Source organism: Gossypium hirsutum, chromosome D02 (genome assembly GCF_007990345.1).
Source record: "Gossypium hirsutum isolate 1008001.06 chromosome D02, Gossypium_hirsutum_v2.1, whole genome shotgun sequence".
NCBI classification, from domain to species: domain Eukaryota; kingdom Viridiplantae; phylum Streptophyta; class Magnoliopsida; order Malvales; family Malvaceae; genus Gossypium; species Gossypium hirsutum.
This window is the reverse complement of record NC_053438.1, coordinates 54,430,776-54,453,580: the sequence shown is the minus strand read 5'-3', so window position 1 is coordinate 54,453,580 and position 22,805 is coordinate 54,430,776. Positions and strand designations below refer to the sequence as shown.

The 22,805-nt window shown below is 32.2% G+C and overlaps 1 protein-coding gene across 6 annotated transcripts; it reads right to left on the bottom strand.

Moving 5' to 3' along the window:
• Positions 1–338: 338 nt before the first annotated feature.
• Positions 339–14,893, bottom strand: LOC107909918 (ATP-dependent DNA helicase homolog RECG, chloroplastic). Of its 6 annotated transcripts, none has more exons than XR_001687401.2 (19): positions 14,555–14,710; positions 14,125–14,221; positions 13,267–13,349; positions 13,047–13,182; positions 11,310–11,945; positions 11,093–11,205; positions 10,176–10,410; positions 9,485–9,645; positions 8,490–8,571; positions 7,417–7,506; positions 6,515–6,748; positions 5,203–5,274; positions 4,843–4,995; positions 4,627–4,770; positions 3,323–3,481; positions 2,740–2,823; positions 1,639–2,211; positions 994–1,144; positions 339–794 (listed from the first exon to the last, which is right to left on the bottom strand). XR_001687401.2 is itself a non-coding variant. In XM_016837623.2 (19 exons), the coding sequence occupies exons 3-19, from the start codon at positions 14,161–14,163 to the stop codon at positions 1,052–1,054; spliced, it is 3,087 nt and encodes a 1,028-aa protein (XP_016693112.1). In that variant the 5' UTR covers positions 14,164–14,221; positions 14,555–14,617; positions 14,717–14,892; the 3' UTR covers positions 830–1,051. The 6 variants fall into 6 exon arrangements, 4 of the variants coding, with proteins under 4 accessions (XP_016693112.1, XP_016693113.1, XP_040944746.1 ...); XR_001687402.2 differs by having other exon boundaries at positions 339–589; XM_016837623.2 differs by lacking the exon at positions 339–794 and adding an exon at positions 14,717–14,892 and having other exon boundaries at positions 830–1,144; positions 14,555–14,617.
• Positions 14,894–22,805: the final 7,912 nt, after the last annotated feature.

Sequence of the window (22,805 nt, the reverse complement as noted above, 5' to 3'; positions counted from 1 at the left end):
GTTTGGCCCAACTTCCTGGATTCCTTTATAACTTATGTATGCTGAAGTCTTATTTATGTGGCTATTGATAGGACCAATTCTAACTTTTAATTATATCTTCACAATTATAACAAACACAAAGATTACTTGTCATGTTATGCACCCTATGGCTTGGACTGAAACTTCACCATTTTCACAGTTTTGAGTTGACTCTCCTCGATACATCAATCTCAATCTCGAGTAACGATGCTTAAGATAAGGTTCAATCATAACTAGAAAACAAAGTAATAATTAAAGAGGAAAGAATATTATGAGGCTGATCAACTTTGATTTGCACCAATGAGAATTTGGTCCAATTGTGGGGAATTGCTCAATCATGACTGTTTATCATATCAAAAACTCCGAAGACCTTCCATGTGAAAAGAACATCCTTTTTAAGATGGTGTCACTCGACCACAAAAAGAGCCCTTGCTCTAATGGCTCTTGTAATGGGAGATGGAGACGACATGTTGAGTTTAGGGTTTCCACCACAGAGTATAGGTTACAAATTTTATGAACAAGGGCCAGCCAATTGTAATGGAAAAACCAACGCCTTGAAAATCATAAAGTCCTACAAGAAAATAAAGATTTGAGTTTGTAGGGAAAGGTGTCTTTGTCTCAGACAAGATCATAGGGTTGTCCCCCTTGGGTTTATGTGAAAGGGGGGGAACCCCTCCTGTTTTGCTAGCTGTTGTTGCCCCAATTGACTTCCCCTTTCATCAAAGATTTGTCATAATCCCAAAACAATGAAACACACACGGAAACTGCCTCGCTATCTATTGGAATACACGGAATCAAAAACAATGTGCAATTTTAAAGAATGTCTGAATATAACTTTTAATGGGAACTGCCTAGATGCTGACTGTAATAAAATATAAATGACAGCATCACATTAAAATGAGGATGCAACAAAAGAGCAAGTAAACCACCTAAACACAATGCTATACAAGCAAAGGGCTCACTAACAAGCCATACCTGCAGTCTCTGTCCAAATATTTAACTGAAACCTTGAAATCACCATGCCAGCTACAGCTCAATCACCAAGAATACAGAGTGGCTGTCGCATGCTAAGTTCTGCTTTCAGTGCTGGAAAAAGTTCCAAGTCGTGAGAATAACTTAGGACTTTCTGCATACAGAAAAACCAGTGTTTGTATTATAGATAATGGACACAAAGCACACATGACCTAACAGTAGAACTCATTCTGAGAGATAAATTAATACAATATGGTATCCGGATTTTAAAACAAAGACATGACATTATCAGTAGTTCAGAACCATATCTAGAGTACAGTTACCAAAAACTAGGTTTGGTTCTTTTAATAGTGATTTTACTGCTAGGAGTGTATGTTCAAATGATTTTTTTCACACAAACAATAAAGAAACACCTATATATTAGACATCACAGAAATGCGAAATGCAGAAATACTGCACAAGCAGCAGCGGCTGTTTAGAAAAAACTAGTATCTCAATCAAGGATGAGGAATTGAGGATACATGAATTCACTGTAGTGGATAACTATAAGAAGGACACACTATACCTTATTGGATGAAATGCCTATCTAAAATGAAATTAAGCAAAACAAAGAGCAATTATATAATAAGGGCAAGGGAATAAATTTACCAATGCAGCAACATGTGCCTCTTGCAAAATATTCCCATCCATTTCCAATCTAGCAATAGGAAATTCAGGAAGGTGCCCAGACTGTTTTTTTCCAAGTAAATCACCAGGTCCACGTAGACGAAGATCTACACTAGCTAAGTGGAAGCCATCTGATGACTTCTCAAGCACCTTCAGACGATTTAGGCTACTTGAAGAAGATGCTACTAATATACATTTAGACTTTTTTGCCCCACGACCAACTCGTCCTCTAAGTTGGTGTAACTGAGCTATTCCAAATCTCTCAGCATTCATCACAACCATCATAGATGCATCTGGAACATCAACACCAATCTCAATTACTTGAGTAGAAAGTAAAATATCTGTTTCTCCAGACCTAAACTTTCTCAATGCTTCTTCCTTTTCATCACCCTTCATTCTTCCATGCAACAACCCACAGTTATAATCCTGAAACTGATTTGATATGGTCTCAAGATCTGCGGAAGCAGCCCGAAGTTGAGGTAATTGGTCTGATTGTTCAATGACTGGATATACAATATACAGTCTACCTCCTGCTTCTAACTCCTCTAGCATCATCTGTTAAAAAGGAAAATGTTCAAATCCATTTATAGATTCTTCACCACTTGAACTAAATAGGCAAATTTTCATGCACAGGTTAAAAATCTGCATTTAGTTTAAGTATTGTTAAATATATTCCTTTGTGTTGCCCCTCTCCTTTTATTTCTCTGAGAAATATAATTAAATGATACATAATTACACATAATAGAAACAAGGCTCATAAGGATTTTCTACAAAGTAATAAAATACCAGGTGAATAAGCAAAAATTTGATTTCTACATTTCTACTTCTAACTTCAATTGACTTCTCTGATATGAAATCTGATGGTTAGCACTCCCTAGAAGGAACTACTGCACCAATATTGTTTTGGTTCCAAAAGTACAAGAAAGCAAATGAATGCAAAGAAAAATGGCATCAAACACATTACCAAACTAATGCATACCGTATCACGTTTTCAGTTATCCAACAATTATCATTCCGTTTCCTTTTAAGTAAGAAATAGACACATGCAGTATTTCAAATGAGTAGGACAAGTATATGCCATACCGCATAAATATTCTTAAAGCCATTGTCAGTTCCTTCAATGATGTATGTTTCAACAGGTATCCTTCCAGGAGGTAAGTCAGTAATCTGTCATTACAGGAAACCCGAGAAAAATCATTAGTAGACAATGAGCATGTAACTGTAAACAAGTCACTTAAGTGCACTAAGTTGTCCAAATTATCCTTAACTGTAGGTGAGTTGGGATCAGACTAACCCCCCTCAATTTATCATTTGGAATTTCTTCTAACTTTCCACAAATGCTTCTTGAGTATTAGGTGTTTAAAGTTACAAAGTCAGACATTCTATTTCCTAGCTCTCTAGTATTTCTCTAGACCATGCTTCTATTTCTTTTTGCTAAATAAATTTTTCCATCACTGAAAGATATAGTCAAGAAAAAACTGAGCAGAATCAAGAGAGAAGTTTAAATAAAGAAATTAACAAGCTTTTGTTCAATACAAATCAATAATAAATCAAGGATTTAATCTATTTAAACATAGAACGCAACTATAGAGAATTCAAGCAGCTAGAAGTAATAGACTTAATCTATTTAATCTATTCAGCTAGAAGTAAAACAAATTGTACGTACATTTGTCAAAGACATATCACCATACAAGGCAAGAGCAAGAGTCCTTGGGATAGGAGTAGCTGACAAGGCAAGAATATGAGGAGCCATATGGATGTCATGTTCAGAGGAAATATCAGTGTCAGCCGCTTGCATTCTCGAGCTTGTTGAAGTACAGTATAGCTGTAAGGTTGAGTTTCTCCATTAACTCATCATAACATTGGCACATAACAAAATGAGTAACTGCTTCTAACAGCTTAAAGATGGAATTATTCTTGCAAAATCAAATAAGACAAATGATACCATGTGAAACATTAAGGGTCAACATATTTCATCAAATCATATTCTGAAATAAAACTTCCCCTTTTTCTTCTGTTTGGGGCAGGAGGTGTAGGGGTCTACCAACGTTTCTTCTCAAGCAAATGGATGATGACCAGCATTCTAATATCAATTGGTATTTAATTTGTAGATGACATTCATAGGTAGCCTTGAAGAATTTGATTGATATGTAAATGTATTTTAAAATATGTAAAATATTCAAGGTTGAAAGTGACATCTGACAAATGCTGACTAAGATTCAATATGTTAATTGATAACAATATCAATCACAGAAATAAAGCTAACTTTACTACGCATCCAGCATTTAATGAAAACAATGCCAGAAAAAGATCATGAACATATTGACGATGCAGTGAAACACCCAAGTTTTTTAGGTGAAAGAATACATTGCCACTAACAAAGCAAAAGGGACACCTTATGTAATCCAAAGGCGAAACTTATATGACTCTATTTCAGTGCTTTTCCTTTCTTTTAACCAATTACCAATGTTCTTTTCATCATTTCTTTACCAGCCTCACAGCTACTGACAAAAGATTTCCCTTGTGAGATATTTTCACCTCTTCAAAATGATATTACACCCATAGACACAAACACATACACCTACAACCAATTTCACAACAAGAAATGAAGCTAAAACAGCTTAAACTTTGTTATGCAGAGCTCTTGACTGTAAATTTTTTTTTTGAAGGATTGACAGTAAATTTTTAATCCTTCAGAAAGAATAATAAACTTTTCAGTTTTGCAATAACAAGTCAACTTATATTTTAAAAGAAACAGACACATGCAGCAATATCATAACTTCAACAAGAGGAGATAGAAAAGAGGAAAAGAATAATAGTCCAAAGTCCAAACTATTTTATCCAACATTCTGCGATGACTGAAACACAATCTGAAGATGTTACACTCAATAAAATTCTCCATTGACACATATAGCTCAGGAGATATATGCATATAATTTAGCATTTTATAGCCAAGTAAAAGTGGACAACCTTACTGTTAAACTTTCCTCTCTGGATCACACCAAAACGATGCTGCTCATCCACCACAGCAATACGTAAAGAAGAAAACTCCACTTTTTCGGCTATTAGACAATGGGTTCCAATGACAAGTGAGATATTTCCACTTTGGAGATCCTGCAGCCTAAAATGGTTAGAGAAACTGAGGATGATTATACAACAAATAAAAGCACCAGATGATATACATACCTTACGAATCAGACGTGATTGCTTTAGTGGGGTTGATCCAGTTAGTAAAGCAACAGAAGGTTTATTATCAACCTCATCCATCTTCCCTAGCAGATCAACAAAGTGATCATAGTGCTGGATTGCAAGTAACTCAGTAGGAACCATGAAAGCGGCCTAAAGTAAGTAATGTCAGCTCAAAACATAATCATGTACCATTAAAACCAGTACGGAATAGAATACCAATAACACAAGCAAGATTACCTAAAATATTACCATAATGAGTAAGGTGATAAGCAGCATATAGTATGTTTAGCTGTATGCAAAGATAAATCTTTAAAAGGCTTACAGAAGAGGTGAAACGTGTAGCTTGAATTTACCAACCTGATAACCAGAGGCAATAACCTCCACGCATGCCAGAAAAGCAACAATAGTTTTCCCACATCCAACGTCTCCCTACAAAGAGATCCATAAATTATCAAGCAAGCTTATCAGTTTTCAAGAATAACAAAATAAACATATGACAAATATCAGATAAAATCAAATCTCAACTCTCTATACATTTTTTCCTCTTCCCTTCATATAAAACTTGATCTTTGCCTATTCAAGATGAAGTTATTCCAAATAAAGTCATCATTACATAGAATCTTGCTCTTAAATATATAAACAATAAGATATGCAAGAGTTAAGGATTTACACAAAATTTAGATGTTGCCATTGCAATTTGGATTTTTTTTATTTTTCGTGTCAAGGATTATTAAAAATACAAATATTCCAGGCACAAGCTAGTAGTTGATGATGGATTTTTCCTGGTAGTTAGAGCTCAATTATTTTCATTATGCATGGTAGATGTCATGTCTTCAAAAAAATCAAGGAGCTAGAACATTATCCACTTTCTCATATTTTGAACAACCAAACCCTATTTATATCTCATAGTAAATTAAATCCCATTTCCCACAATAGTAACTTGTTGAAATACATTACTATAGTACTTCCTCTCTACTGTACCCTGTTGTTTTGTTAAAATTGCATTCTTAGTTCTTCTTAGCAGGCATAATGGCACAGGCACTACTGGAATTTCAAAAAAAATAAAAAATAAAGGAATGATTTCTAGCAGCAAGAACCCAAAATCAGAATCACCAGAGGCTAGCCTTAACCATGAAGCTAAACTAAAATTTGGGAAGGAAACCATCAAGGAAGATACAAGCAAGTTCAAACTATATCCTTTTATATTTATCAGGAACCAGTCAAACATTAACCTTTTCTACAAATCTACACACCATCAAACCTGTCAGCTTTAAGAGTCATAGTGTCATGCAATGATAAAATGAAGCCAATGAAACCCATGATCCAATATCTTTGCTAATTACCAAGAATTTGCTAGTAATTGTGGCAGACTATCATAGTCCTAGAAGACTTTTAGGCCAGGAGGTCTGATTTGGGAGTTAAATTTATTGGATGTATTTCTTTCAAGGGAGCTAGGGGTAAGGGGGGAGACAATGTAAACAGCCAAAGAGCCCATCTATACTTTTATAGCGACAGCTAATTCATGAAGAAGGTTAGAAAAAAAATTAACTTCAAGAACAATAGAACTAAATATAAGTTAAAAAGAAATATGCATGTGTCGATTAAATTAGAAAAGATGTTAGACAGTTGAATCATGAAAGAATAGTAGCATTCTTGCAAAATTCAGAACCTGTAAAAGTCGATTCATGGGGACTGGCCTCTTTAGATCCCATATAATTTCTGAAATAGCACTAAGTTGGCCAGAAGTGAGGGAATATGGAAGAGCTTTCAAAAATTTCTTGGTCAAACTGGACCATTCTTCCATGTATGCAGCATTCACTTCAGGTTTTCTGTACTTTTCCAGTAATCCATCTTTCTCAATTTTTGTGCCAAGACCTTCAAGCATTTGAAATAAGCGGCCCAACTGCAGTAGGATCATTTTTCTTATGAGTATATGTGCAACTAATGCATAATATGAAATCCAAATGAATTATCATTGTGAAACAGCAAGGATATTCAGATATGATGCTAGGAATGAAGATGTGGTAAAGTTCTAAACTAATCTATTTCAAAATATCTAGAAATCCCTAAAGGAGTTCAAATTCAAACTTGGGAAGAGGCAGACAAGAAAATAAGCTCATCAAATTCCTAGCTTAACTTCTGACATGGGAAAGATAAGAGATTAGGGCTTATGGCTGTTCAGTAATCTAATACTTGAGGAAGTAGGAAATTTACGAAAAAGAAAAGTGAAAAAGGAAAGAAACTCCTAAGCCTCACACCTAAGGTTCCTCAAGACTTACATCTAAGCTTCATTGTATCAGAACAGTCACATAACAATAATGCTGGCAAGAATTATACAAATAGTTTTTGTAATACAGTTCAGTATTTACAAATTCAATACATAATTTTGTACAACATTTAACTTTTTTAGTTTATCAAACAACACCAAATCAATGCAAAGACAGGTTATCCAATAAAGATAGATGGTAAAATAAACAAAATATATATTATGGTAGCAATAATGAAAGATGAGGAAGTTCAATACAAACATCTCACATTTAAATAGCAACTAAAATCACAGATTAATATTACCTGTAGGTAGAAGAACTCATCAAATATGATTCTTCTGCGAGCTAAATCAGCCTCCTCTATATTCTTTGGCTGGTGAATCCCAACATATGCCTACATTGTTAACAACAAATTAAAATGCTTGCTATAGTAAAATATCAAATAATGAGAAAAAAAAACACTATGCAAATGCTACTAAACTATGAACATCAAAATAGCATATTGAGATGCTAGAATTATGGCTAATTTCTACACTTCTTTTTGTTGGGGGGGGGGATGATTTGCTTGTAATTATGTACCTTTTGTAGATCACTGGATCATCCTTATTTAAATGATTTTCTAGACCACTGTGATCATTTTCATTTCTTAAAAATTCTTAACCCATAGATTAAAAACTCAGACTGGTTGGTTGAACCAGGACTCGACAGGTTATCTGGTTTGATGCATTGTTTGAATTCGGTTATTTATTAAAGTGATAGAAAAATTGATTTAACAGGTGAAAACAGTTTATATACATTTCTTCTGTTTTTTCGTTGTTAAGATTTTACCCTTTAGCTTCTTTGTTTTATACTTAAAACTATATTAGTAAGTCAAATGCTTATTTTGATTAATTATTTACTCTAGTTAATATTAAGTTAACATTAAAATCTTTTTTTTTTAAATTAAGATCTTGTTTGTACCTGACTCCAACCAGTTGAAATGGATGGATCAAGAATTAAAGGCCTTAGCAGTTTGATCTTCAGTCCATTTTTTAAAGTTAAAATAGAGGTATAAGCTCATGTAACCATTCCAAACTAGCCTGAAAATATGCTCTAGTTAAAATTTGAGCAGACACTCAACAGAGTTAGTCCCGAGCTAAGTTCAGGGTAAATCACAAAAGCCTTGCCTCTCGACTTCAGACGATGTCTTTCTAAGGGAGGAGTTCAAAATTATAATAATGCAATACGCATAAGCCAAATTCATTCTATTGAATTGAGAAGCAAAGATTACTATTCAATCATCAACGGAAAATATTATTGCACAATGCCAAACTTGCCGGAAACAACAATTTCATTGTTAAAGAATGATGCATCATGGACGAAGAAAAGCTCACTCACATCATTGAGACATAAAAGTCCAAATTCTTTGGTGATTTCTTCAGGTATAGGATCAATATTGACCTGCACAGCTTGTAAAGCCCTGAAAGAAAATGGAAAACAATATTATTGGTTAAGAGGAAAAACTAAATTTAAGAGAAATAATTATCAAATTCCTTTTCAAGGGAATTCAATTAAATCCTACAAGTACAAAACACATTCTATTGTATAAAATGTCAAGGAGGGAAAAATCACTTATGCTATAATCATTGTATATTGAAAAGAATATGAATAGAGTCTAAATATTCTTCTTCGAAACAAGAGCCATTCAAACTGTAGCACATCTTTCTTCCTGCTTATAGTATAAACCTTTATGGTGAATACCATTTTAATTATGGCGTACAGTTCAACTTCAGGTGTTACTATAAAGGAAATGAGAGCAACTGATTGCACAAGAACAGAATCCAAACAGCATCAATCCAGATAATGAGCTGAATGATGGATCTAGAATATGCTTGCTCGCAAGATTGTTAATGATGGCAGCATTTAAAGCATGAGCAAGATGACATCTTCAGAAAACATTCTAGTAATGTGTATAATCCTATATCACTCATTGGTCTGCTGCATCATCAAAGAGGAAAATGAGGACGGAATATTTTTGTGTCCTCACCACCTGCTCTTCTTTCCACCTCAATGAGGTATCAATCAACCAGTACAACAACATAACTCCCAGGACAAATACTTACAGCAGCAATATAGACCATTACAATAGCAAAACTCAAAGTACAGATCAGCAATTTCGCAATGCAGAAACATTACCTTTTATGGATTGAGATTTCACAATTCACAGACACACCTTAATTAACTATACAAAAATATACATGTAACTTACAAACATATAAAATGGAATTAGTCAGGAAAAAAATGCAGCATAAGAACTAAAGCACTAGTCTAAAAACTCTTCTTGAAAGCCGGTAGTGATGTAACAAATCAAAACAAAATAGTCAAGGACAAACCTTGGAATGATGTCTCTAAGAAAACAAGGTTTTAAGCCACCTTTTGAAGGATAGATAGGATAAGGCCTTCCTTTTGTGATAACAGATGAATCGTTTTCATCTTTTAGTACATCAATACTGTATTCCCTCATTTCATAGTGATCTTTACTCAAAGCCCTCACCTATATTGGAAAAAAAGTTGGTACAAAATTTAAGGATGACATTGTAAGAAGCAGAAATCAATACTTAAGGGTGAATGGCAACATCTAAGAAACAAAGTTAGTAAAAGCTTATATAGAAAATCTACATTAGTCAGTGTTTATTTCACTGTACTAGTAAGAAAGACAACCAATAAAGTACAGAATGAAAAAATTACAATTAAAACCAGAAAATTTAAACTTACTAATTGAATATCCCTTTAAGAAACTTATTTTACAATCCTTCTAGCATTTGCTTTACAACACCTCACCACAATCATCCAAAACATGTTTGCTAAAAGAGTAAACAGAAGCAAACAATTTATTTTAAAAAAAAAAAAATCTGTTATTACTGATGACTATATAGGCAGCCATGAAGCTGCTTCAAATACCAGAATTTAGCCTATACATGTCAACCATTGTCCTTGTCATTACTCTTTGAATGAATTAAAAAATGCATTGACAAGGATATAAGCTGAGCAATTTTGAAGAGTGCGAAAGAAAAAGAAACTCACCTTACCACTAACACATACAAGTTCTCCCAGCTTATGCTTTCCTTCAATACTTTTAAGAAAAGGATGAGATGCAAAACGAGCACCTCGGAAAAACTTCTTCAAATGCAAATAAATTGTCTTCTCACCCTTAGTATCACTGCCATCATATATCTGTTCTGAAGTGGTTCCATTATTTGCAACTTCACAACCGACAATTACCTCAAGAAATGAAAAAGTATAACTGGCTCTAATTCCCCTGCATGAAAAATCATAAATATTGACAACCTAAATGTATATCTCAATAATTGCTATAAATGTAAATCTGTGTTGTACAAACAATTTTACAAGCTAGGGTAGATTAGTTGTTCCCAATCTCAAGGTTTTTCCTTTCTCTTCTTGTTTGATACATTAAATGGCACAGAACCATATTTAGAGAATTTTCAAATGGAAAATATATATATGCTATGCAGTAAGCAAGACAACTTTTAACATGTACAACCGTATGTATGACAACCCTTTTTTAGTTCTTGGGATGAAAAAAGACAAGGTCAGATTTTATGCCAAGTGGTTTGTAATCATATAATATGTCAACATATCTTGTCACTAGAAAACAACCTAAATTTAATGCTAATTCCAAACAATTGCATAGTGAAACATCAAATGATTTGTATGTTCTGACATTGATTATCCAAGGATATAAATATTAACACCACAGAAAAGTCAGCTCAGCTACCTAGGCACATCAAGGTACTTCACCTGAGGCTTGAACCTCACCTCAACATCAATCCAAATTTAGCACCAAGGGCAGCTAAGGAAATAGTAAAGAAGATATCTAGCAGACCAAATATAAGTGTGATAATGTGTTTCTGTCAACAAAATGATCATGGTTTAATGAGAAAAAGGTTAAATCATAGTTTAGTGAGCAAATGGTTAATCACCTTGACGACATAATTTTCCCAACAAAAATCAAGTACTGGCCATCATCAATCTCAGTTTGTGCATTCTGTAAATCTGCATAGGTCCGGGGAAAATGATGTAACAGTTTCCGCAACTGCATGACAGTAGGGTAAAAAGGTAAATAGGGTGAAACACAGCTTGTATAAATACAAGAACCTCCATCAAATGTGATTTTGACATAATTTCAAAAGAACCTACGGTGTAAAAGCCACATTCTTCTAGCTGGCGAGAGTGCCTTTTACTTAAACCAGGAATGCAACTGATGGATCTATCAAGAAATAAATCAATAGTTGCTATATCTGAATGTCGTTGAACCCCAACTTTACTAGAAGATACCTCCTTTGCAACTAGATGATCAGACTTCCCTTCAAATTCTAAAGTAACGGACCAAGAAGATTGATCCAATTTTTCTGTATTTTCTTCCACAGTAAGTAGATGATCTGACTTTCCTTCAGATTCCAAAGTTGTGGACCAAGAAGACTGATGTGAACCTGTACTTTCTTGTAATGCTGCAGAAGAACCAGCCTCTGAAAGAGGTTCATACAAAGAATCCCAGGTTTCAGACAGACCATTTGGATCAACCCACTTTTCATCCATTGAGTTAGATAAAAATCTTTGAGCTGCTAATAGGGCCCTTATTCGGGAGCTACTAGTTGCCTCATCATACAATTCTACTGGCAGGGAACTACCCAAAGTGATGGAAGGAAATCGTTTACATGCCAGGGAAAGATCAAAATCATCTGTAGCGTCTTCAAGATTTCTATCAGGTTGCTCATCAGGTCTTTCGTTCTCGAATAAATCATGAAGGCCACTATAACCCATCAAAACTGACACCTGTAAGCAATGAAATGTGGACATTGTGCATGGAAAAGTTACCAGATGTATAAAGGACAGAGCAAAGGAACATTTCAAAGTCCATAAGCAAAACACAATCAGATTACAAAACTTTCAAATGCCTCGTTACAAAATGAAAAGAAATATTTTAAATACATTACAGCAAGCAACCAAGACAAGTATCAGTTGGAAAAACATAAGTTATCTGAGGGAATGACTAAGAAGATGCCATAAATTAGTTATCAACATCAAGAGCCAGAAACTAAATTCAAGTTCACATATCCCTTCAACATGCTTTTACATAATTTTAAGATGTTGAACTTAAACTAAAAAGTGAATTTTCTAGTGCTGTGAATTCCAGAAAATTGAGTTCTTACTTGAAGCCTCTATATTACCATCTGATCCAAACCAATTAAACTCACCTTTAATCTATGACAGAGTAGCCCTTTAGCACAATGGGATCATCCTATTTTCATAAACCTTCCATTTTTTTTCATTTCCTGACTTGTTTATTGTTCTTGATTTGTTTAAGGGCATAAGAAGTTAAGAATTCAATACACTTGGATGGCTGATTAACTTAGAATGCAAGGATGTCAAGGGCTAAGATTACTAAGCAGCCATATAAATAGTGTTGTAATGCCTTGTTAGCAGTGTCTTACCATATATTTATTCAATTGATAAAGCCAGTCTTTTAGATTTGGTAAAGTTGGCCATTCTTCTCTTATATCCTTCTTCTAGTGTGATTCCTTCAAGTACTAATTTTTTATATTCAATGCATGCATATCAAAATATATAATTGTAAGATTTGGGCCCTCACTGGCCTTTAAACAACAAAAATGAAATAAAGAAAGAAAATGTAATATTAGTCAAGATTAAATACTAAAATATATAGTTTCTCATGAAAATTGCAGGGAAAAAGTGAAACAATAGAAGCTAGAGATCTGCTTTCTACAGGTATTGGAAACAGTAAGTACCCATTTTTATGCAAAACATAATAAAGCATAGAATGCAAAGAGAAGAGTTCTTTTATTGAGGATATAAGGAAATTTCTGAGAATCACAAACAACATCCAATAGCCAAATCTTGTAATTAGACATCTACCTTATTTAGCAGCTTTGAGCGACCTGAGATACTGGCTGTATCATAATTATGTACTTCCTCCAACAACTTTTCTGGAAACTTGTGCTTGGACCGCGAATAAATTTTCGAAACTTTATTGAAGAGGTAATTATGGAACCTAACATTAATTGAAGGCAACTCAAAGTAAAATTCCATCTCAACCATCATGGTTTAAGCAACCAAACTTAATGTAGTGCATTACCTCATTTTTCTACCTAAAGCATTCGTATAGCTTCTCTCTGCTTCAAAGACTATAGCACTTCTCAAACCTTTCCCGGTAAAACACTAAAAGAAAAGGAGGAAAATTTTAGAAGTGCGTAACAAAAATTCAGTGTCACCATGCTCATTTGATGCTTAAGATGCTAAAATAAGCCATGAAAAACAAAGAATTGTACATAAAAATTTCCACAATGGAATAACAGCACATTAAGTTTCCATGAGTATCTAAGAACCTGGAAAGCATGCTTGGTTGGATAAGCATACTTTGACATAGGCAGAAAATACTAGAAGCCAAGATCTGATTTATGCGAATGAATAAGTGCTACAAGGAGTAAGTGAGAGAGACAAAGAGCATAATAGAATTTCTAACTTGGCCCATCTGAAACAGATTTGAATGAATTTTAGGATCACTAGATTTGGAAGTAGTTAAGATTTTGTGTTAAGAGAATATGGTTGAATAACATAATTCACTTTCAAAGCAAAAGAATTCAGAATTTGAACTCAACAGTTACCTTCCAGCCTATGAGTTCAACCATGTAAATTTACAACTAAAGAGATGAATTTCTTTAACTTGGCAGTATTTACCACCAGTCATTTGTCCTACTGGGCTTTTCACCTGTAGTCATACTCTTACATACAGTAGCCTCTCAAATTTTCCACATGCACAACGATACATGTAATATGATTCATCATTCTTCTAATCCTGACCCAATCTTACAACTCCTACTCTGACTACTTCATAGCAGAATCTAAAACAACAATAATCTGAATAGACATATAAAAAATAAAAACTCTTGCTTTAATCATTCATTTAAAACAAAAGAGAATCCTGGTACTGTACCATGGTACATGAAAGCACGTTTGAGACAGTCAGTGCCATGTGAAACAAACTTACTGCACCAAAAGAACATGCCTAACTCATCAAAGCATATACAATCCTGCAAGACGGCATTTGAGTTAGAATCCAGGGAATACAATCAACTGCCACAACCCATACAAAAATGAAAACATAAACATTGGGATTTAAAAGACTTGGGTTTCTTTCAATTCATAATTTTATTTTCAATACAAGTCCACCATTTCCAGCTTCAGCTGGGGAAGGAATTTGAAGTTGTGAGAAGTGAACCAACGGAGAGAGAGAGGGGGGGGGGAGTCTAACTTGGCAGCTTGTTTACATGCAGTTTCCGAGAATCAAAGATGGGAGATGTAAAAGAAAACCAAATTGGAAGATAAAATATGGACTGAGATTAGGCAATTACGACGCTCCTCACCTGGATTTCTAACAACAAGATTTGTTTTGTATGTAGATGCGAATGCCTTCAGTGGCTGGGAATCTAAAGGAATTTGAAATAAAAAGTACATAAACATAGACGCCAGTTACAAGAGAGTAAAGAGTTTGGAAGAAACACTCAAACAAACAAAGCTTCCATTACATGCTTATGTTGGGCCGGAAACTGCTACTACTTGCCTCGTAGAGATGTTCCACTCCTTTTGGGCTTTTGCTCTTCCTGCCTTGCGTTGCCTTGCCTTGCTCTGCTCTTTAATTTTTCCCTCAGAATTCGGATTCATTCAAAAGCTTCCTTTATTGGTATATAATCATAAATTTAGTTACTAATTTTCAACTCTTTTATCACATTTTCTCTAATTTTTTATTGTTTTACCTCTTTTTAACTTTTTTTATATAAAAAAAATAACTTAAACTATTACAATTTTTATGGCATTAATATAATAGTCTGCTTAGCACTTTATATATATTTTATTGTGGATATAGGTAATTTATTTTTAAATTTTAAACTTTAAAAATTCTTATTATCTAACTAAATATTTATGTAATTTATTTTAACAAAATATTATCTATATAATATAATCCAATTCATTTCATTTAAATATTTTACCTTACCTCCTGAATATATAAATTAGGTAAGTTAAAATTAAATATTTGAAAATAATGATAAAATCTTTTAATTTAAAAAAATACTTCTTCTAAAAATGTGCTAATTATTACTTTTTAAACATTTTTACGTTAAAATGGGATTTTAAAATATATAATAATATAGATAATAATAGAATATGAGTAAATTACCAAAATAGTCACTTTTGTTTGTCTCGGTTTACATTTTAGTCACTTATGTTTGAAATGTTACGTTTTAGTCACTTACGTTATCGTGTTGTAACATTTTAGTCACTGAGCATTAATTAATTGTCGTTAATGGTGTAATAGTAAGCTGACGTGACACGTTAAATAATCATTTCAAACGAATATTTTAGGTTAAATTATACAATGGGTCCCTATACTTTTTTTTCATTTTGAGCAATTTAATTTTTTTTCTTTTATGTTCTTTGAACTTTCCTTCTTCTTTTTTCCATTCTCTTCTCTTTCTCCCTCTGTTTTCCTCCGTTCTTCATTTCTTTTAACGTAATTTTTCTATATTTTTCATTTGTTAAAACTAGTCCCTATATTTTTATTTTTTTAAATAATTTATTTTTTTTTCTTTTTATTTTTTTATTTTCCTTTTCTTCTTCCCCTTTTATTTTTCTTTCTTCTCATACTTTACCCACCAAATAAACCAAGCCCTTGTTTCTTTCACATGATTTCTGAATAGAATTTCAATCATTCTTAATCAAATCTCGATTTGAATATAACCTAATTTTGAAACTAAAATTGAATCTAACTAATCAATATAAAAAATCATTTACTTAATCAAATATAAACATAAATTGAATTATTTATATTTAAAATATTTTTTTTCTGTTTCCAAACTTTTATAGAATCGTGTAGATTATTCATTTCATTTTCTTTTTATTTTCTGATGAATAAAATTAAGCAAACGATAAAATTGATCTAAACCTTCTTGGATATTCCTAAGCAAGCTTGATTGGAAGTTGAGCATGGATGAACCAAAGAGAGAAAGGGAGCATGAAACCAAACTAGTTTGGGTAAAGTTGAGGGTAAGTTTCGTATGGTGGTCGTTTTACTCATTGAGAGTGTAGAGCTCGTTTGAAGAATTTGTGAAACAACGTAATTTCGAAAGGGCGAGAATGTTGTAGGTAAGATAGATAAAGTAGTTGTGGGGGTTGGTTAGGAGGTTAAGGGAACGGGCTCGGAAAATTTTGTTGAGGGTGGATTGCCATAAGTCACAACTGGTGAGGTTTTCGAGTGAGAAGAGCTTGTGGGCTAGGTCATTGAGAGATCCAAATTGGTTCGTTAAAGCTATGATGGACGATGAGGGTTTGTAATTGTGAGGTGAGAATATGCGAAGCAAATTTTATTTTGGTTTCAACTTTCGCCTTTTCTTTTTTCATAAACATAAAAAAGTTTTAACATATGGAAAACATAGAAAAACTACGTTAAAAGAGATGGAGAAGGGAGGAAAATAGAAGGAGAAGCAGAGGAGAATAGAAAAATAAAGAAAAAAAAGGATAGTTAAAAGAAAAATAAATAAATTGCTCAAAACGAAAAAATACGGGGACCAATTGTATAATTTATCCTAATTTTTTGTTTGAAATGATGATTTAACATGTCACGTCAACTTATCGTTACATTGTTAACGATAATTAATGGCTCAGTGACTAAAATGTTACAACGCGTTAACGTAAGTAACTAAAACGTAACATTTCAAACATAAGTGACTAAAATGTAACCTAAGCTAAACAAAAGTGACTATTTCGGTAGTTTACACAAAAAAATATTTAAGTTAAATCAAATAAAAGATAAATTATTATATTAATTTAAGTAAATTATGTTATATTATTTTTTAATAATTTAATACAAATTTTAATATTCAAATTTAAATATATTATATATTATTTTAAAAAATTAAATACATAATTATAATTATAATAGCGTTTAATTTTTTAAAATAAAACAATTAAAGGATAAATAAAGATTGTATAAGTTTAAAATGCATTTTAAAAAATTAAAATTAAATATTAAATATTAAATATTTTTTTTGGTGAAAAAACAAACTATCTATATTAAACTAACATAATAAAAAATTTGTTTTTCTATCAATCTCAAAACTAGGTAGTAGCTCTTCAGGAATGTCTTCAAACATCTGCAAATATGTACTCCTTTCTGTAGCCATCTTTGCAATAAGTACTCATTTCTGTAACCATCTTTGCGATACGATCAACGACTTGGTTTCTCTCCCTTGGAATATGTTTCATTTTCCAATGTTGTATAGCTTGTAAGCTCATGTGGATCCTTTGTAACAAAGCAGAAGATGAGTCTGCTAAGTGAACATCTTGAATAGTTTTGACTACCTCTAGAATACATGTGTGTATCATAACTTTTTGATATCCCCTTCTTTGGATGTGGGTCAAACCATTTAGAATGCCCTAGAGTTTAGCATCGAAAATTGAGCAAAGCCCTAAATAGCGATTGAATCCAAATATTCATTCCCCTTCTTGCTTATACGTCACCCTCCAACAGTAGCAACAAATCCTACACCCATCTTAACAACCCCATCAGTGTACAACTGAGTCCAATTACCTGTTATAGAAGATTCATAAGCAGTTTCAAAGTATTTTGATGAGTTGCCTCTATGAGCTAAAAACAATTGTTTTGCCCAGCACACAAAAGACTTAATAGTTTCAAGAAGTTTCAAGTTATTCCTTGAAAATTAAAAAGGCTCATGTTCTTCCATATGTTCAAAGCAATTATACCAAAAAGGCTTGCTCAAAGGCTTCCCACATTCGCAGCCAAATAAAAGAACATAAGGTCATCTCCATCCACTTGAGTAAATCACCTAAAAAAAAAAGAACATGCTTTGAAGTTCCACAAGAACAATACGAAGCCAAACTTCTCTAGCCACTAAACAATCCAAATAACGTAAGTTAAATCCTCATTGCCATGCCGACATAACGAACACGAGCCATTTTGGCCAATACCCCTCCTCAACTGTTCCATATTAAGTTATATATTAATTTTATTCTGAAAAATACTTTTAAGTAATTTTTTACTTTTAACATTGATTTAAACTTTTTTTTCTTTTTTTCAAGTAAACTTACAAAATTAAATATTAACTAAAATTTTAATATGAAAGATTGTAAGTAGAATATAACAAATTTAAATATTTATTTTTTTGATATTTTTAAATAATTTAATTATTATTTTATGAATATTAAAATTTAAAATTAATAGATTCTTAAATTTACAAGTTAATTATTATTTTTTAAATAATCAAATTTATAAATTTAAATAAAATCCATGCTTTTAAAATATGTAATTAAAATACAATTTCCAAAAACTGATTTATTATTTGAAAACAAAAATATTTTATTTTTCAAAATTTTAATTTTTAAATACAATTGCTAAAATACTGTTTTATTATGTTCTTAAAATATGTAATTAAAATCTATGTTATTATTTTATGAATATTACATTTGCATCTAATTATTTTATTTATCAAAATTTAAATTTTTCGAATAAACATATTTACAAAACACATGAAATTATTTATCATATATTTTAATTTTTCTAAATTTTTTTTAATCTTTAATTTAAAACACAATTAATATTTAAAACAATTTTAAAACATTATTTGAAATTTATATTTATCGACAGTTTTAATTTAAAAATTAAAATATGTAAATTGATTTAATTATTATTTTAACGGTTATACAAAATTTAAAATTAAATATTTGAAAGTTTTTTTATCATTAAACAGTTTTAAAACTTATAAAAGTTCTAAACAGAATTTTACAATATTTAAAACTTCTTATAATTACTTTTGAAATATATATATAATTATTTTAAAATAACCTTTTATAATTTTAATATATATTTAAAACAATTTAATGTTAATTTTATTATTTTAGAAGTTTTGCTTCCATTTTAAAACTACTAAAAAATTGTTACAACTTGTAAACTAATAGTTTGTCACACACAAAAAAAATATAGGGGTTAATTGAAATAATTAAATAAATAATGACCTAGGCTAAATGGTTAAATAGCTAGTGCATTTTCTAGAGATCGTAAGTTTAAGTCACTTATCTTTGTTTTTTTTTAGCAAACTAAAATGAAAACCACATTAAGAAAATATTATTTGGAGTAGAAATTAAATAAGAAATGGGTAGTAACCTAATAGTTAATATGCCCAAACTCTACATTGCTTAACCAAGTTTGAGTCAGTCCCTATCCAATTCCATTCTTTTATTCAGCAGTAGGGGTAAATTACTAAACAACCCCTCAAAGTTTAAAATTTCTAAGTATTTAGTCTTATTCCTAATAACATTAGAAGTTTTGCTTTCTTTTTCAAAGCCAAGCAGAATTTTGGCTTCTTTTTTCCTATTTCTTCTCCATTTTCTTTTCATCTTCTTCTTTGCATAATATTTTTTTGCATAATATTTTTTCCTATTGCTAAAATTAATTTTGTTTCCTGAATCAAAATATATTCCCGATTTAAGTTGTTTTTCAACCGGAATCCCAATCGCCATTAGAAACATTCTTTAATTGTTGCCAAGAATCAGTAAATATGTCTTAACTCCAATGTTTGATCTCATATCCTTATAGAATTTCTATCTAATGATAATCTTGCAACCGATTAAATGTTTTCTAACGATTCTTGTCAAAATTTTTTGATAATATCGTTGAATCTTGATACCCAATGTTAATAAATGTGAAATTTGTCGTTGAAGAACCTAATTTAGGTGAATTGAACCATTCTTGATCCCGAGGAATGTCGTTTGTGCTCCCACTAAAAGGTGTATATTCTTTAACAAACGAATTGAAGCAAATCATGCCTCGAATTAAGGCCACACGACCAACTACACGGGAGTGTAGACCACACGCCATGTGCCTTTGAAACCCTAGGCTAGTTCAAGCCTCATACAACCAAGAATGTAACACCCCTAACTCGTATTCGTCGCCAAATTAGGGTTACAGAGCATTACTATACAAATGGAACATTAAAACAAACATTTCAAACATCATCCAAAACATATTATAATACACTCATTCAAATATATATCGTCCTTAAATCGAGCCTGTGAGGTCCTAAAAATACCTTAGAAATGATTCGGGACTAAATTAGAAACATTTGGAAAGTCTAAGGAAAAAAAGTTAGAAAAATTTGACTACAAGGGTCACACGGTCGTGTGCCTCACATGGCTAAGACACACGCCCATGTCTCAAGCCGTGTAACAATAGAATTAGGGACACACGGTTGTGTCCCAGCCTGTGTCCTCACCCGTGTAACTTACTGAGTTGGGTTACATGGCCGTTTCACACGCCCGTGTGCCAGGCCATGTAACTGCTTGACTTACATGCAATAAAATCTACAGAGGACACACACCCGTGTCTCAGGCCGTGTGGACATGAATTTGCCAAAATCAAGCCAATTCCATTACTAAATCATGCATATACCTAAAAGCCTTTTGTACACATAATCAAAGAATCAAAACATGACCCAAACTTACATGTAATGACCAATTCAATAGTCCAAAATCAATCAACCAATATGCCATACAAGGCACCTCAAATGCAAACATCAAAATTACCTAAACATGCATATTTGGTCACATTTCCATCATTCACACATAGTTCAACTTCTAACAAATCATGCCACAAATATGACCATTAACACTTCATCACAAACTTAGCATTTGAGCCATACCATTCATGCATCATAAGTACCCAAAATGACATAATTTGGCAAGCATTAAAAGGTATCAAATTCAAACAACTTATACATGCAAAATTCGTCAACTAAGATTCAACTAAATACCAAAACAAGTGTAACAACCCGTTTTCAGTGAAATTAGAATACTGGTTTCGGGACCACAAATTCGAGTCTATAAGAAAAATTATTTTAATATTATTGCATAGTCTACATTATGATAGAAATTTCGTATGAAAATTTCGTTAAGAAAATTTTACTGATTACATGTTTAATTGATAAAAGGACCAAATTGCATGAAATGCAAAAGTTGAGTTCTAATAGCTATAAGTATCAAATAGCTATGGAATTCAAAATTAGAGGTCTTTATATGGAAAATAGACCATTAAAAGGAGTTAGTAGATAAGTATGATGATTCATCAATGAAAAATTAAGAAAAGAAAATGACTAAATTGGAAAGATGAAATAATAAAAGATAGATTTTAATTAAATAACAAAATATCATCATTTTCATCATCTTTCCCAAAATTAAAACATGGAAACCCTAGCCATGGAAACCTAAGATCAAGCCAACTTATTTTTCTTAATTAGGTATGTTTCTTTGTCTCGTTTTTAGTAATTTTTATATTCCTGATATCGTAATAACTTAATCTAGTTATCTCGGGGATTAATTTGCAAAGTTATTAAGGTATTAAAGTTTTTCCATGGATGAGTATGCATGAATTATGAAGTTATGCATGAATTATGAAGTTTTATGGTAGAAAATGAAAGGTTGTTGTTAGATAAACAACTTTTGTAAAAGAAATTTTGATGAAATTATTATTTAGGGGCTAAATTGAAAAGTTGTAAAATTCATGAAAAAATTCTAAATTTTATAGAATACATGGGCTGATAATTTTATATGTAAAAATCGGTTAGGCTTGGAATAATGATTAAATTGCATGAATTTCATTTTCCGAGCCTAGGGACGAAATCAAAATTAACTAAAAGTATAAGGGCAAAATGATAATTTTTCCTAAGATGTGAATTGAATTGAATTGAATATGAATTGTATTAAATTGATTTAAATTTACTCGTATAGATCCAGATAGACAAAATACGAAATTAGATCGAGGAAAAGAGAAAGTGTCGGATTAGTAGACAACAAATCAACGAACACTTGTCAAGGTAAGTTCATGTAACTAAATTGTGTATATTTATATGTTTGAATTGAATGTTGTATATGTAAAATTTCTATTTATATGAAATTGATTACATATCCAACAAAGCTCGATAAATTTTAAGTTTTGTTTGGATAGATGAAATTTTCATAGATATAGGGTTTCCGAATTAGTTGTGGTCCTGCATATGTTCCGGACACACCACAGCTCGAAAGAGCATCCCATTATTAGCCCTCTCGAGCTTCCCGTTATATGGTTCTTGCGAGCTTCCTGTAAATAGGTCTTCAGAGCATTCCGATCGGTTGTGATCTTGCATGTGTTATGGACACAGTGATGCGATCTGGCTCGATGATGTAGAGTCGAGTCACTTTAGTTTGCCCGATCGTCGACGAGGAGAAGATTGAGTTGTCGAAGGGATAATTTAGGCTAAGGGTTGCGGAAGTTTCCAAAATGTTTTTTTTAAGTTGGCTGAGGTGATGTTAGGTTTATAAGGGATAGTAGGTTCGGTTTAAGAAAGAAAAAAAAAGTAAATATTGGATAGAAAGATGGAACGGATATGTGAACTCAAGCTTCAAGAACGATTCAATACTATAAAGAGTATTGCTCCGGGACTTATATGGCTTAAGTTGGGATAAAGAATTCAGAAGATGGAAATGGAAAGCGAACTTAACGCAAGAACGATTCAACACTAAAGAAAGTGTCACCCCAATTCCTATATGGTTAAGGTGGTCGGATGGGAATAG

What these genes read in the sequence shown, in the direction of transcription:
- LOC107909918 (XM_016837624.2), bottom strand. Translation starts at nt 14,163, where the DNA reads ATGGCACTGACTGTCTCAAACGTGCTTTCATGTACCATG. An exon ending in GCTTTAGGTAGAAAAATGAG is followed by an intron (nt 13,183 to 13,266) that starts GTAATGCACTAC and finishes AATTAATGTTAG; the next exon opens with GTTCCATAATTACCTCTTCA. An exon ending in GACTTTTATGTCTCAATGAT is followed by an intron (nt 7,507 to 8,489) that starts GTGAGTGAGCTT and finishes TTAACAATGTAG; the next exon opens with GCATATGTTGGGATTCACCA.